This window comes from Balaenoptera physalus (genome assembly GCF_965194825.1).
Source record: "Balaenoptera physalus genome assembly, chromosome: 14".
NCBI lineage: Eukaryota > Metazoa > Chordata > Mammalia > Artiodactyla > Balaenopteridae > Balaenoptera > Balaenoptera physalus.
Window position 1 is genome coordinate 48,824,115 of NC_138893.1, and position 14,211 is coordinate 48,838,325.

Below are 14,211 nucleotides of genomic sequence, written 5' to 3' on the forward strand. Positions count from 1 at the left end.
ATAAGCAGTCACTGCTTCTTTAATATTTGTTCCAGCATGAGGAAGAAACATAGACCATACTTTAATTGTTTTTCATCTTAAATATTTCTTTGCTTGGTGTATACTTGGATGGTTAAACTTTGTTTTGTTTTCTAAACTGGTGACTTTTTAAAAAAATCAGTTCTTGGATTGTCTAAGTAGATTATCCTACCGTATAACAATTTTGTCTCTTCCTTGCTAATAATTACATTTAATTTTAATTTCTGCACCAGGTGTGGCTTCCAGCAAAATGTTGAATACAAACTGTGATAGTAACATCAAATGGTTTACTACTAATATGACAATTGCTGTAAGTTTGCAAGCCTTCTTTTTAAGGTAAATTGAGCCTGTTTACATTTAATAATTGTAATAAACATTTATAGAATGAATGTATAAGTGAATTCCTTCATACTGTTTTTTTACTTTAAGTTAATGTATATATATATAAAATGAGGAATAAATGTAATCTGATATGATTAGTCAACTTGATGATATAGAATATGAATTAAATTGGACTCATATTTGCTTTTTTTCTTTCAGTAAAAACACCATTTTCTTATGTGAGCTTTCTCCCAATACCTTAGTGAATTAAGAACTGAGCTAAAACAGGTTGGAAGTCCCATTTTAAATTCAAATAAAGCATAGACATTCAGACTTGACAACAGACAACAGTAATGACATTTAATGAGATAAATTCAATGAACATAGGTAAATGTCTATAAAGATAAGGTTTTCTACATGGCACAACCCTATACCGGAATCACAGTAACTCAACTGCATTCTCACTTGGCAATAATGTCATACAAGTGAATTTGCTGATGACTAGCAAAATTACAAAATGAACCCAAGGCCACTTAATCAAGAGTCACAACAACAAAGAAACCCTAGGAATGAAGGTCAAGGCAGGAGGTTGCAGCTGGCCAGATATGATACCATTTGCCTAATTTTCACGTAGGAATTTGCTACAACAAATAAAATAACTATCTCCTCTTAGGTACTAGAAAAGAAAAGAAAACAACAGGTATTACCTAATCACCATTCTGTGACCATGAAATTAAAATATTTCCTGAATGTATGATTAAAAGAAAAAATAGTCTTTAAAAACAATAGTAATCATTCTTATACATTCACAATAGAAGCTCTAAGTCTGAATTTAAAACACTACTCAGTATTTGCTTAAGAAACACATTTAGACAATATGGCTTTTGACATATTAAAGTTCTATGAGAAAAACTAAGACATCTTTTAATTTTGCTTTAATATCAAATTAACAGAGCAACTTAAAAATTCAATAAGAGCATGGGTTGGTTTGATTCAAGAAGTGCTTTCAAAATTCAATCACTTAACTTCCTTTCAGGAGAAACTGTTCACCATCACAGATCTTATTCTAACTTAACTTTTGAAGAAGAAAATGGAAAATCAAACCCATAGCACAGTGGTTATGTAAGATATTTCCTCCTCAGTGTTAGGCAAAGTGCTTCTGCCCTCTCATAACACGTTCTACTTCAACAGATGATTTAACTGGTCCTGTAGATTTGATGACTGCTCAACACTACAAATTAGAATAGAGAAAAAGGTTTATCTAGAATGAGCATCTCGTTGTCATAGCAACCCTCTCTAAGCAATCATACTTTCTTTTGGCTTTAAATGTGGGGGCTATTGATGGGGTCAGATCCATGGTTGGATGCAGAGATAGGGGTATTCCTCTACATTCTTTGTATGTAATGGTTTCCTGTCCCTGCAAGTCCAATTTCGTATGTTCTCCCTAGAAAAAATGGAGGACTAGATACTGAAAAAAAAAAAAAAAAAGTGATCAATGTTAAAAAAAAAAAGACATCTCATTGTGCAAATGATTTGCACAAAGTATATTATATGCATAGTTCTGTTGAACTAAATCAAAATTTCTACTGGTCCACTAGGGTCCCAGACATGTTTAAACTATGAAGAAAAGATCTGTAAAGCCAACTAGTAGTGTAAACAACATTGCAAGGGACAGATTTAATCTACTTAAAACAAAAACAAGGGGCTTCCCTGGTGGCGCAGTGGTTGAGAATCTGCCTGCCAATGCAGGGGACACGGGTTCGAGCCCTGGTCTGGGAGGATCCCACATGCCGCGGAGCAACTAGGCCCACGAGCCACAATTACTGAGCCTGCGCGTCTGGAGCCTGTGCTCCGCAACAAGAGAGGCCGTGATAATGAGAGGTCCGCGCACCGCGATGAAGAGTGGCCCTCGCTCACCGCAACTGGAGAAAGCCCTCGCACAGAAACGAAGACCCAACACAGCCATAAATAAATAAATAAATAAATAAATAAAATTTAAAAGAGTGTTTAAAAAAAAAAAAAAACCAAAAACAAAAACAAGGCTGTTCAATGACTTTAGCACATTTACTTTACTTAATGAGTATTACCAATGTAAAAGGTTTTCTACCCTCAAGGTTGGTCTCTACACCCTATAACTTTTAGAAAGCCTTTGCTAGCAGTGAATTGACTTACTGCATGCCTTTGAAATATTCTTTATATTCCCAATGAGCTATCCTAGAACACATGGCAATTTAAGGGCCTCTGTGAACCAGAGTTTTGTACTGATCCTAGGCCCAGCAGCATAATTCCCCCCAGCCTGCTACAGTTCGTTGGCCCCCCACTCCTCTACCTTTGGGGTTACTTACTTCTTCTGAATAGCTTCTTGCCTAAATCAGAAAAGGAAAGAGGAAAATAAACATAAGAAAATGCAGCAAACTAGTAAAAGTTATTTTTGGTCAGATACGTATACATAGGCAGGACAAATTTCCAGCTTGTCACATTTTATATTTCTGTCCATTCTATCCTAAGATTGTGCTATTGAACAGGGGTTCAATATCTGAGTGCAGAGTTGCTGAAAAGATGGTTCTAAACCTAAAGATGTAATAATATTCTATCAGAGTGAGGGATATGGTCTAACAAACTACAAGTATGGCTTAAATTCAGTCTGGGTATGTGGAGCCAAATGGTCACATACCTGATATGTACACACCCCAAAAAATGAACATTTAGCTATTTAAATATCAAGAGTTAAATTCCCAATCAGATATTTCTAATAGGTACATAAGTATAATGTCAACTACATAAAATAAAAGGCAAAATGAAATAAGATGGGGCTTCCCTGGTGGCGCAGTGGTTGAGAATCTGCCTGCCAATGCAGGGGACACGGGTTCGAGCCCTGGTCTGGGAAGATCCCACATGCCGCGGAGCAACTAGGCCCGTGAGCCACAACTACTGAGCCTGTGCATCTGGAGCTTGTGCTCCGCAACAAGAGAGGCCACGACAGTGAGAGGCCCGCGCACCGCGATGAAGAGTGGCCCCCGCTCACCGCAACTAGAGAAAGCCCTTGCACAGAAACGAAGACCCAACACAGTCAAAAAAATAAATAAATAAATAGCGTTCCCCTTAAAAAAAAAAAAAAAGAAATAAGATGAAAAGTTAATTAAATTATAATTTTGTCCAAAAGGGGTCTCTATATTTCAAAATCTTCTGGATGATTTATACGTAGTTAGGGCTGGGTTATATATGGGAATGTAACATAAAGAACATGGTTATACTCGATTCTCCAGGGAAGGTGCAGACGCTCCAGGAAAGACCTCAGGCACAGACAGCGGACAGATACTGGTTATGTGCCTACTGGGTGCCAAGCGCTGTGCATGCGTGTGGTCCTGGATAGGCCCTGCCCTTATGGGGTTTGCAGTCTCTCCTTCTGAGAAGCCCTCAAATTATCAGAGAGGTTCACAAAGGTGGTCCCCACTCTGATCACACCCCATACCCCAACTTCTTCTGCAGTCTCAAGCATCTCTTCCAGAGGGAACACATCCTTGACTAACCCCTCCTTTACTCCCAGCTCCTGCCTCCACAGGAAAATGTGCTGAAGCACAAAGGCCACAAGAAACAGCCTGCAGAAAACGATTGCTTAGTTAAGTACAGTAGGCACTGGAGAGGGCATACTCACTGGTATTGAAGATGTGTCGTTATTATTGCCATTTTTCTTAAACTCTGCATTAAAAAAAGAAAAGAAAAACAGAGAAATAGAACATTCCACTTCCCTGAAGCCACACAAACTGTGCATATAAAACCCAAATCATAACAGAAATTGTTTCTTACATCTTCTGAGTGTAAGATGGCATCTTCCTGTAGTACCATGTTTCGAGCGGCCTGACCTAGCAGCTGGAAGACAAAAATAAAATGGTAATAATCAAAACTTCCAAACTTCCTGTAATCTTCTCTGCAGCTGTTCTACCACCACCCCTTCTCCGTGCCCACCCTCCACCCCATACAAATATAAACCCTCCAAATGTAAAGGAGGATAATTTCCCATTTGTTCATGTTGAAAATCCATTTCATTGTCACTACGGCAGTTCTGGCATGGGCTCGACATCTGTTCTGAAGGCCACAGCCTGAGAAATCAAGTCCTCCATAACTGCTGAGTTTATTAATCAAGTGCTGAGAGGCAAAGTCTGCGAAAACAAACTCTGGCTCCACAAACCCAGTGAGAACCTAACTTCTGATTCTTTAAAGGCAAACTTGAGATTTGGGGTGGTTTGAGAGGAGTGAGAGGGCAGGAGTTAGGATAGGGCTTTAAAGGACAGAAGGAATGTAGCTGTTGAGAAATGGAATGAGAGACACAGAGGGGGTAAAAAGGCCTGGGGAGAAGCTTGGGCTTTAAAGTGGGAAACCATGTGTAAAGGATGGCCAGATGGAGCTGGGGAAGAGAAAAGAAAGAAGTGCGGCAGCAGACTTTAATGAGTTCACTGATAGCTGGGCCCTGAGGCCAAGAGAGAAAGGCTGAGTGAGCTCTGTTTCAGCTGGGTGGCCTGCGGTCAGCAGATCTGCCTCCTCACAGAGAGGCAAGAACAGATCAACAGAGGTTTCTGGCCTCCTGTGGCACCCTGTTCCTGGCAGACATGCAGTCCAACCATGTAAAGGGAGCTACTGTTATGTGTGTCCTACCAACCCTCCCTGTTCCCTTGGGTCAGAGAGATTCTGGTGAAAGGGGGACAGATGACTTCAAATTAACCAGGACACCAGCACTGCTCCAGCCTCCAGATTCCTTCCCTCACAGCAACTTTTATTTTTCTTTTTAACTTTAAAAATTAATAAAACTTGGGACTTCCCTGGTGGCGCAGTGGTTGAGAATCTGCCTGCCAATGCAGGGGACATGGGTTCGAGCCCTGGTCTTGGAAGATCCCACATGCCATGGAGCAACTAAACCCATGTGCCACAACTACTGAGCCCTCATGCCACAACTACTGAAGCCCACGCGGCTAGAGCCCGTGCTCCGCAACAAGAGAAGCCACCGCAATGAGAAGCACGCACACCGCAACCAAGAGTAGCCCCCGCTCGCCACAACTAGAGAAAGACCGCGCACAGCAACAAAGACCCAACGCAGCCAAAAATAAATAAATAAAAATAAATGTATAAAAAAATAAAAAATAAAAAAATAAAACTTTACATGCTTCTAAAGGCAAAACAATAAAATAAGACCTATCCAGCCTCTTCCCCTCCCCGGGATCTCTCCCCTATGCATAAATATTTTTTAAATTAGTTTTTGGTTTATCTTTCCATTGTTCCTTTACAAACAATGGACATATGTATATATTCTGCCCCCTTTACATAAAATGTAACCTACCATATGCACTCTTCTGCACCCTGCTATCTTCACTTGACAATATATACTGAGATGGATCTGCAGCAGTATATACTGAGTCTCCACCTTGTTCTTTCAGGGCTGCTGAGCACGCCACTGAATAGATGTCTCATAAGATTATTCAACCATTCCTCCGCTAAAGACTTTGGGGCTGTTTCCAGTCTTTTGCTATTGTAAGTAGTGCTACAAAAAATACCTCATAGTTCTTTGTATCTTTTTGCCAGCATGTCTTTGGATAGACTCAGAATCTTGATTGTGACTGCTGGATCAGAGGGTTTTAATTTTGCTACATATTGCCACCCACCCCCCATTAAGGTTATACCATTTTGCATTCCCACCCACCAGGTATGAGAGTTCCTGTTCCCTCCTTGTGGCCACTTTTAAGTGACAAACTCCAAACTCCTATGGATAGTGACTGACAAACCGATGGCAGAAAAGAAAGGGTTCTAACAGAATCTTCCTCATTCAGTCAACAAATAGTTACTAAGTGCTTATGAGCCAGTAAGAGACATAGCCCCCATCCTTACAGGGCTCACAGGCTGGGATGACAAAGAAGACAAAGGTACTACAATACCTTGTGGTAAGTGCTGAGGGGCAAGCACTGAATGCCCTGAGAGTTCAGGAGGCAGGAGTGATTAACCCATTACTGGGTAGGTGCTCAGGGAAGGCTTCCTAAAAGAAGTGACTTCTAAGCTGAGACCTAACGGCTGGTGTTTAGAATTCCGAAGTAATATAATGTTACAAAAAAGTGGCATGATCAGATTTACTGTTTTAGAATGTGGTAAACAGGATGGACTAGACAGGGGACTAAAGGCAGAGAGACTGGTTAGGAGAACACTGCAGTATTCCAGGCGAGCAATGAGAGTGACCTGAACCACAGAAGTGGCAGTTAAAAAAGGGGGCACGGGGGGCTTGAGAGGTATTTAGAAGATAGGCTTGAGGGGACTTGTGATGGCCTGGAATGCAGGGGCTATTGGAATATAGGGCCAAGGCCTTTTCTGTGATGACAGATGTAGTCACTGACATTGTGCATCATTTTCTTACATAAACCAACCACACACGTAACATATCACCTAAGATTTCCAGTTTCAGTTTCCCTAAAGTGGAACATCTCAAATACACCTGTAAAACCACCTGAGTACAGAATCTTTTTAGATTTCTATGAACTTCCTCCAAGGCTTGGACCACTGTCTTGCTCATAATTAACTCAATACCAGTTTGTCTTGGTACTTCTCTTCAACAAGTATTGCTAATTTTCAACTTAGTTTTCATAGCAACAGCAACCCTCTTTTTTTCTGCGCTCATATTTCATCATTTCCCATATCATTCCATGAAACAATGTAGTTGCAATAGCAAGCACAAGTGCCTTACACAGGTTTAGGAAAAAAACACAATGAACCCTTACCAAGCACACAATTCACCTGGAGGAGCAGAAGCGCAGGTGTGCACGAGAGGAGCGTATTAGTCACAAGCATTCTTTGTGCCGTGGACATAAGTTGGTATGATTTCCTCACTTTGTGCTCCAGTCACACTGGCCTCCCTGCATTCCTTACGTACATTCCCATCTCAAGGCCTCTGCATTTGCCGTGTCCTCGACGTGGAACTCTCTGTCTCCAGATGTCCATATGGTTTGCTCCCTCACTTCATTCAAGCGTCTGCTCGAATGCTACCGCCTCAGAGAGACAGCCCTTCCCTGACCACCCTATTTAGGGAAAACCCTCTCAGCACTCTCTATTCCCAGCTTCATTTTTCTTCATAGCATTTACTACCATCTTTTTTGTGTTTCATTTTTTTGTCTGTCTCTTCACTAAAATGGAAGTTTTCTAAGTACAGGGACTTAGTTTTGTGTACCAACGTCTCCCTTGTACCTAGAACAGTTCCTGGCACATAGCAGACACTCTATGTGTCAAGTGGATGCTGTGAAATGAGTGTTTTATACGTGGAAATTGTCAGTTACTCAAACAAAATAGCTATCTGGAGACTGCTGAAGAGAGAAGCAATGCTCTGTGGGCTAAGAAGGATTGAAAATCAGTAAGACACTCCCATAACCTCAGAGCCTAGTAAAGGAAATGGCAAAAATACATAACTACAGAAAAATACAATATGGTATGTGGTAAGTGTCATGTAAGAGATCCCGTAAAAAAGAAGTTTAGACTTGAGATATGTGTCAACTCTATCCCAGAAAGTTGGACTGGCTTCAGCTTAACTCAATCCACACCGCTTACTGAGCATCCTGTCTAAATCTACTACGGAAGAAGCCCTCATGAAAAATACACGAGGAGCAGGAACGGGAAGCAGCAAGCCGTATTAGGGCAGTCAGTGGTGGCACTGTGGCTTTTTGGCCACTTAATCCAGCTAGCGGCCAAGAGAAGTGACGTCAAAGAGTGTGGGCTTAGAACCTGTCTGCCTAGGTTTGAATCCTAGCTCTGTGATCCTAGCTCTGTGGGACCCTGGACAAGCGAAATTCCTCTCTGTAAGAGAAGTACCTCCTTTATTAGTGATTGTGAAGACTTAATGAATTAAACGACATAAAACACACACACATTTTTTTTTTTGAAAAGGTGAAATAGAATCTAAAAATCATGAAAAGGAGAAGGAAGCAGATATGTCTACCACTAAAACTGACAAAGCAACTTCTGTGCAACCAAGGCAAAAAGTGAAACACAATAAGTTGCGTAATTCTTATTTGGTAAAAGGCAACACAACAGTTCTACAAAAAAGATAAACTCTCCTCTGATACTGAATCCTAAAATAAGTATACCATGTGGACCCCATACAAAGCATATCTGGGATCATCAGATCAGTGACTTCAACAATTGTATTATGGTAAACGCAAACACTTTTTTCATTCAGCTGTTTCTTGCAGCCACTATCAATAGAAGTTAAGGACATAACATGAAAGCTAATTTTGTAAGGATAACTCTACTGGACCTTAAACTAATATAAATAAAGCTGCTTTGAACATTCATATACAAATGTGATGGCTTGCAAACATATTATGTTTGCTAATGCGACTACATAACAATGAAATAATAAGAAAGTGATGAAACATGAGTAAAAAAAGAGTGGGAGAGAAAGAGGTGCTACTGTTATGAAAACTAACTTGAAAATCAAAAATACTTCTTGAAAATAAGTAGCTAAGATACACTGCTACTGAGTTAATTATGAGCAAGACAATGGCCTACAGGAGAAAGTCATAGAAATCTAAAGACTCTGTCCCCAGATTGTTTTACAAGTGTATTCAAGACGTTTTCCACTTTAAAGACTCCAAACCTGGCCATCTTAGATGATACATTATGTGCATGGCTGGTTTATGTAACAACATGATGTATATGTTTTCTTTTCTCCTGGTTAAAACCTAGAAGTTGAAAGGCTGGGTCATTAGACCCATTTTGTTTGTCCAATCACCTGCCTCGTGGGCATTTGGATTGTCTCCAGTTTGGTGCTATTATGGATAAATGTGCTATGAACATGTGCAAGTCTTTGTGTGGACATATATTTTCATTTCACTTGGGTGAATATCTCAGGGTACAATGGATAGGTCCTTTTTTTGAGAGAGACAGTGTACACATATAAAGCTTGCTGGTGTGACAAGCTATCAAATAATCCCAGACACGGAATCAGCCAGAGGATGATGAGGGAAAAATCACGGCAAAGGAGAAAGCTAATCTAAGAAACAGAAAACCAAGAATGTGGCCAGAAAGACAAGTCAGAAAAGAACAAATCTGTGGACAGACGATGCATAAAAGTGTGGAAGGAATATGGAATGTTGAAGGCAAAAACACGCGGAATTTAGAGGCCGAAAGAGACAGATCTTCACTAGAGACAACTCTGAGAAACAAATGAGGAACTCGTTAGGACCACTATCTCATCCGTCGTCTGCGGCGATCTCTGCTTTGAAGCACCGATTCCCATCATTTCGTTTCTTCTCCCCCGCCTCCCCCGCCTCCATTCCCCCCCGGCTCACAGGACCACTAGTCCTACCCAAAGAGATACACACCCCAGAATGCAACACGCGCCCTCCGGAACGAGGTCTTCTCCCGTCTCCACTAGTTCACGGACTACAATTCCCAGGATGCAACGCGACCCTCTTCCCACGGCTATGGAAGTCGAGTCTCCGGGTATTAAGCCCGGAGAGTCCACTCCCAGCTCACCTCGGAGCTCCGGGAGCCCTTCAGCACCTGCTTGGTGAGCGCGATCACGTCAGTACCACAGGTGTTCACCTTCTCCGTGAGAAGCCCCTTCACAGACTGACCGAATCGCGCTTGCGAATCTGGGGTCCCAGTCGCCATCACTTCAACCAGTGAACGCCTCCCCACGGGCGATGGCGAGTCGCAAGGGCCAAAAGATGAGCAAAGCGAAAGGAGGCGGTGTCTTTTTTTTCCTACCATGGGAAAAGGAAGGGACGCATGCGCGTAGCGGAGGGTGAGCTTTGATAACTTTAAATTCATTTAAAATACTCAGTTGATATCCTGAAGAAGACAGGGCCCAGGCAAACATCAGTGGAGGGGATGGAATACAATTTCAATAAACCCATGGTTTAAAATCAGAAGGCCTGGATTACAGTCCCAATTCTGCCGTTTAGTTGTGTGACTGCAAATTATTCAGCCTCTGCAGCATCTTGTGTTCCTCATCTGTAAAACAGAAGTAATAAAGTTAAATTCTCCAAAGTGTATGAGAATGAATTAAAGATCAATTCAATTTTAGCAAACATTTCATGAACGAAATACCAAACACTGCTGGGCTGAGGTAAAGAAAGAGAAGAGATGCAGTCCTTGTCTCCAGTGAGCTCCCAGGCTGAGGAGGCATGTAAACAAACAGAAGAACCGGGAAGAACAAGCTAATAGAAAAATTGGCAAAGTTCACAAACAGGCAGTTAAAAAAGTAAATAAGATAGTCAATAGGTATGAAAAATGTTTTACATCTCTAGTAATTTTTAGTGATAAATGACCCCTTTGTTCTATTTAAAGCAAACTGATCATCACCTTGAAAATAATTAGTATCTGAAGTGTTTCATGTAGCTCTATTTTTTTTTTTTTTAGCTAATGCACGAGAGAGATGACAATGGTAAATTGGCGAATTATGTTTAAAATCACCTATACTCAGTATCAACATTACTTTCTCTTCCAAGTGTCTAGATTCATATGTCTCTGATTCTTTCATTTAATTCTTATTCTTAACTTTATTGAGGTATAATTTATGTTCAATAACTACATTCTTTTAAAGCATACAATTTGATGAGTGTGATGGATGTGTACACCTGTGAATTACCACCACTATTAAGATACAGAACATTTTCATCACCCCCACAAGTTTCCAAGTGCCCCTTTGTAGTCCATCTATCCCTCACTCCAGGCAACAAGGGATCTGCTTTCTAGCACTATAGATTAATTTGGGTTTCTAGAATTTTATATAAATGGAATCATACAGGAAGTACTTTTTTTGGTCTGGCTTCTTTCTCTCAGCATAACATTCTGAGAGTCATTCACTTAGTTGTGTATATCACTAGTATGTTCCTTTTTTATTGCTGAGAAATAGTCCATTGTATGGATATATCTCATTTTGTCGATCCACTCACCTGTTAATGGACATTTGGGTTGTTTCCATTTGGGGGTTTTATGAATAAAGCTGCTATGAACATTCATATACAAGTCTTTATGTGAGTTTGTTTACATTTATCTTGAGTAATATCTAGGAGTGGAATGGCTGGGTCATATGGTAAGTCTTTAACTTTTCAAGAAACTGCCAAACCATTTCTCAAAGTTTACCACTGCATTCCCAACAGCAGTGTAAGAGACTCCAGTTGCTGCACACCCATAAACTTAGGAAAAGACTGAGCCATGGTAGAGCCATGGTAACAAGTAGCCACCTGTGGTAGACAGACTGGCCACTGACAGCTGGCTTCCATGATTCCTATCTCCTGGTGTTCACGCCCTTGTGTATTCCACCTCTCTTACTTGTAGGTGGGACATGTGACTTGCTTCTAACCAATAGTATATGTGTAGGTGATGGGAGATATGTGATTATATGTAAGTGATTATGTGATTACATTACATAAGATTGTAAGGCTCATCTTGCTGGAGTCTCTCCCTTTCTAGCTGTGAGCAAGCAAGTGGCCATATTGGACAACTCCATGTGGCAAGGAACTACAAGTGTCATCTAGTCACTGAGGGCTGAGCTCCAGCTGACAGCCAGCAAAAAAATGAGGCTCTCAGTCAAACAACCAAAAGGAACTGACTGCTCCTAACAACCAGGCAAGTGGAGAAGCAGATCCTTCCCCTATCGAGCCTCCAGATGAGAAGCTGGCCCACACCTTGATTGCAGCCTTCTGAGACTCTAAGTACATGGCTCAGAAAAGCTGTTCTTGGATTCCTGACCACAGAAATAATAAGATAATAAATATGTGTTGTTTTAAACCACTGCATTTGTGGTAATATTGTTACACACAATAGAAAACTAATATAGCACCAGAACTTGTTTGAAATACGTTCAGTCAATGACAACTCACCTCAGTGAATCCCTTTTGCAAACCAAACAATCAGGGTCTATCCGTTGTCCTATCTTCAAGTTCACTGAGTCTTCTGTCTGCTTAAATCTCCTCTGAATCTCTCTAATAAATTTTTCATTTCAATTATACTTTTCAGTTCCATAATTTCTTTTTGGTTCTTTGTAAGTTTTCTCTTTATTGATATTTCCATTTTGTTTACACATTATTTTCTTGACTTTCTCCATATCTCCCTTTAGTCTTTTGGGCATCTTTAAGACAGTTACTTTGAAATCTTTGTCTAGTATATCAGACATTAGGTCTTTTTCAGGGACAGTTTCTACTGATTTGTTTTATTCCTTTGAGTGGGCCATACTTTGCTGTTCCTTTGTATGCCTTGTGATTTTTTTTTATGAACACTGGACTTTTGAATTTAATAATGTGATAACTCTGGAAACCAGATTTTCCCCTTTCTCAGGGTTTGCTTGTCTTCCTTATTGTTTGTTTTTGTTTTTAACTGTTGTACGCAGTCTCTTTGCTGAGGATCAGCCAAAGTGTAAACTGAAGGTCTTCCCAGTCTTTTCTGAGCCTTTCCCTGGGCACACACAGTCACTTTCTAATTTTCTCCATACATGCAGTTGTTTTTGAATGTCCCAGTCCTTAATGTCTGGCTCCAGAAAGTGGGAAATGTAAAAACTGACCAGGGGGTGGGAATTCCCTAGCAGTCCAGCGGTTACGACTCCACTTTTTCACTGCTGAGGATGCAGGTTCAATCCCTGGTCAGGGAACTAAAATCCCACAAGCTGCGTGGCGTGGCAAAAAAAAAAAAACAAAAACGACCAGGGGGTGGAAGGGAGGGGAGGAGAAGGGCTCTGGGCTTTTAAATCCCCTGGAAGTCACTTCAACCAGAAGTGAAGGGGCTGCGACAATGTGGGGAAGGTACAACAACAACGGCCGCCCACCTTCTCGTCTGCACTCTGTGATCAGAAGCAGCCATCAGCACTCAGAGCAGAGATGCCGATATTTGGAGGACAGGGTCCTTTTTGCCCACCCTAGCTCCCACAAGCTGTGGGCAGTGGTTCCAGGAAAACATGCACAGTTGTCTGCCAAGGGGTTGGGGATGGAGGATGGGTAGCTCCTACTGTGCTAAGAGCCAAAATTGACTGACATTCACCACAATTTACCATCTAAGTCTTCCCATGGAAGTTGCAAGCCTTCAAAGTTCCAAAATGGTTGGATCAGACAGATTCTACCAATGCAGTTGTTGTCTAGGTGGGAGATAGATTCCTGGTGCTTCATGCTGTGGCACCTTCCCAGAATCCCCTCCCCCATTTAGTTTTATAAATATTCCCTTGTCAGATTTTGACTGGATATTTCCTTTTTGCCTAACCATAATGGACATAATGAAGGCTTAGAAACATGCAGAAGATGCCACCCCTGGCTCTGGTTAAGAGCACTGTCTTGTTAAGGCTAAGTTGTTGCTGCCTAACAACAACTCCCCCTCCCGGCCCTCCAAATTTAGTGGCTTAAAACAACCACCATTTTATTGGTCGTGATGCGGAAGTTCAGGAATTTATCACGGGTGGTGATCTCTGCTCCAGTGATGTTTGTTGGGCTCACTCACGGGGCTGCGTTCACTTGGTGGCTGGAAGGTCTGAGGTGGCCTCACTCACATGTCTGCGGCCTCACGCTGTCACCCTGAGTGCCACGGTTCTCATCCTCAGGGCCTTCTCTCCGCACGGCCTTCTCTCTGGCAGGATAGGCTGAGCTTCTTTACATGGTACCTGGTTTCCCAGGCAGTGGGTGCTGTCAGAACTCTTAGGGCCCAGGCCCAGAACTGGCACAGCAGTCACTTCTGATGATTTTGCTGATCAAGTCACAGGGCAGCTCAGGTTCAGGTAGAGAGGAAATAGGACTACTCTTCCTATCAAGAGGTAGACTCTATGTCTGCAGGTTTAGGAGGAGTTGTTGGTACCTGTCTTTGCAGAATATCTACCACAGGAGTCTAGACAGTCACTTGACTCGATATAGACTCAAA

General features: G+C 41.5%; 1 protein-coding gene across 2 annotated transcripts; it reads right to left on the minus strand.

Annotated features, from left to right (window-relative positions):
• Positions 1-685: 685 nt before the first annotated feature.
• BORCS7 (BLOC-1 related complex subunit 7) lies at positions 686-13,831 on the minus strand. 2 transcript variants are annotated; one of them, XM_082425411.1, is made up of 6 exons: positions 12,198-13,831; positions 9,844-10,323; positions 4,147-4,209; positions 3,995-4,038; positions 2,685-2,705; positions 686-1,570 (listed from the first exon to the last, which is right to left on the minus strand). In XM_082425411.1, the coding sequence occupies exons 2-6, from the start codon at positions 10,138-10,140 to the stop codon at positions 1,519-1,521; spliced, it is 477 nt and encodes a 158-aa protein (XP_082281537.1). In that variant the 5' UTR covers positions 10,141-10,323; positions 12,198-13,831; the 3' UTR covers positions 686-1,518. The 2 variants fall into 2 exon arrangements, with proteins under 2 accessions (XP_082281537.1, XP_082281538.1); XM_082425412.1 differs by lacking the exons at positions 686-1,570; positions 12,198-13,831 and adding an exon at positions 1,577-1,807 and having other exon boundaries at positions 9,844-11,448.
• Positions 13,832-14,211: the final 380 nt, after the last annotated feature.

What these genes read in the sequence shown, in the direction of transcription:
- BORCS7 (XM_082425411.1), bottom strand. Translation starts at nt 10,140, where the DNA reads ATGAATTTAAAGTTATCAAAGCTCACCCTCCGCTACGCGCATGCGTCC. An exon ending in AGGGCTCCCGGAGCTCCGAG is followed by an intron (nt 4,210 to 9,843) that starts GTGAGCTGGGAG and finishes TTTGTCTTCCAG; the next exon opens with CTGCTAGGTCAGGCCGCTCG. An exon ending in ACGACACATCTTCAATACCA is followed by an intron (nt 2,706 to 3,994) that starts GTGAGTATGCCC and finishes TTTCTGATTTAG; the next exon opens with GCAAGAAGCTATTCAGAAGA.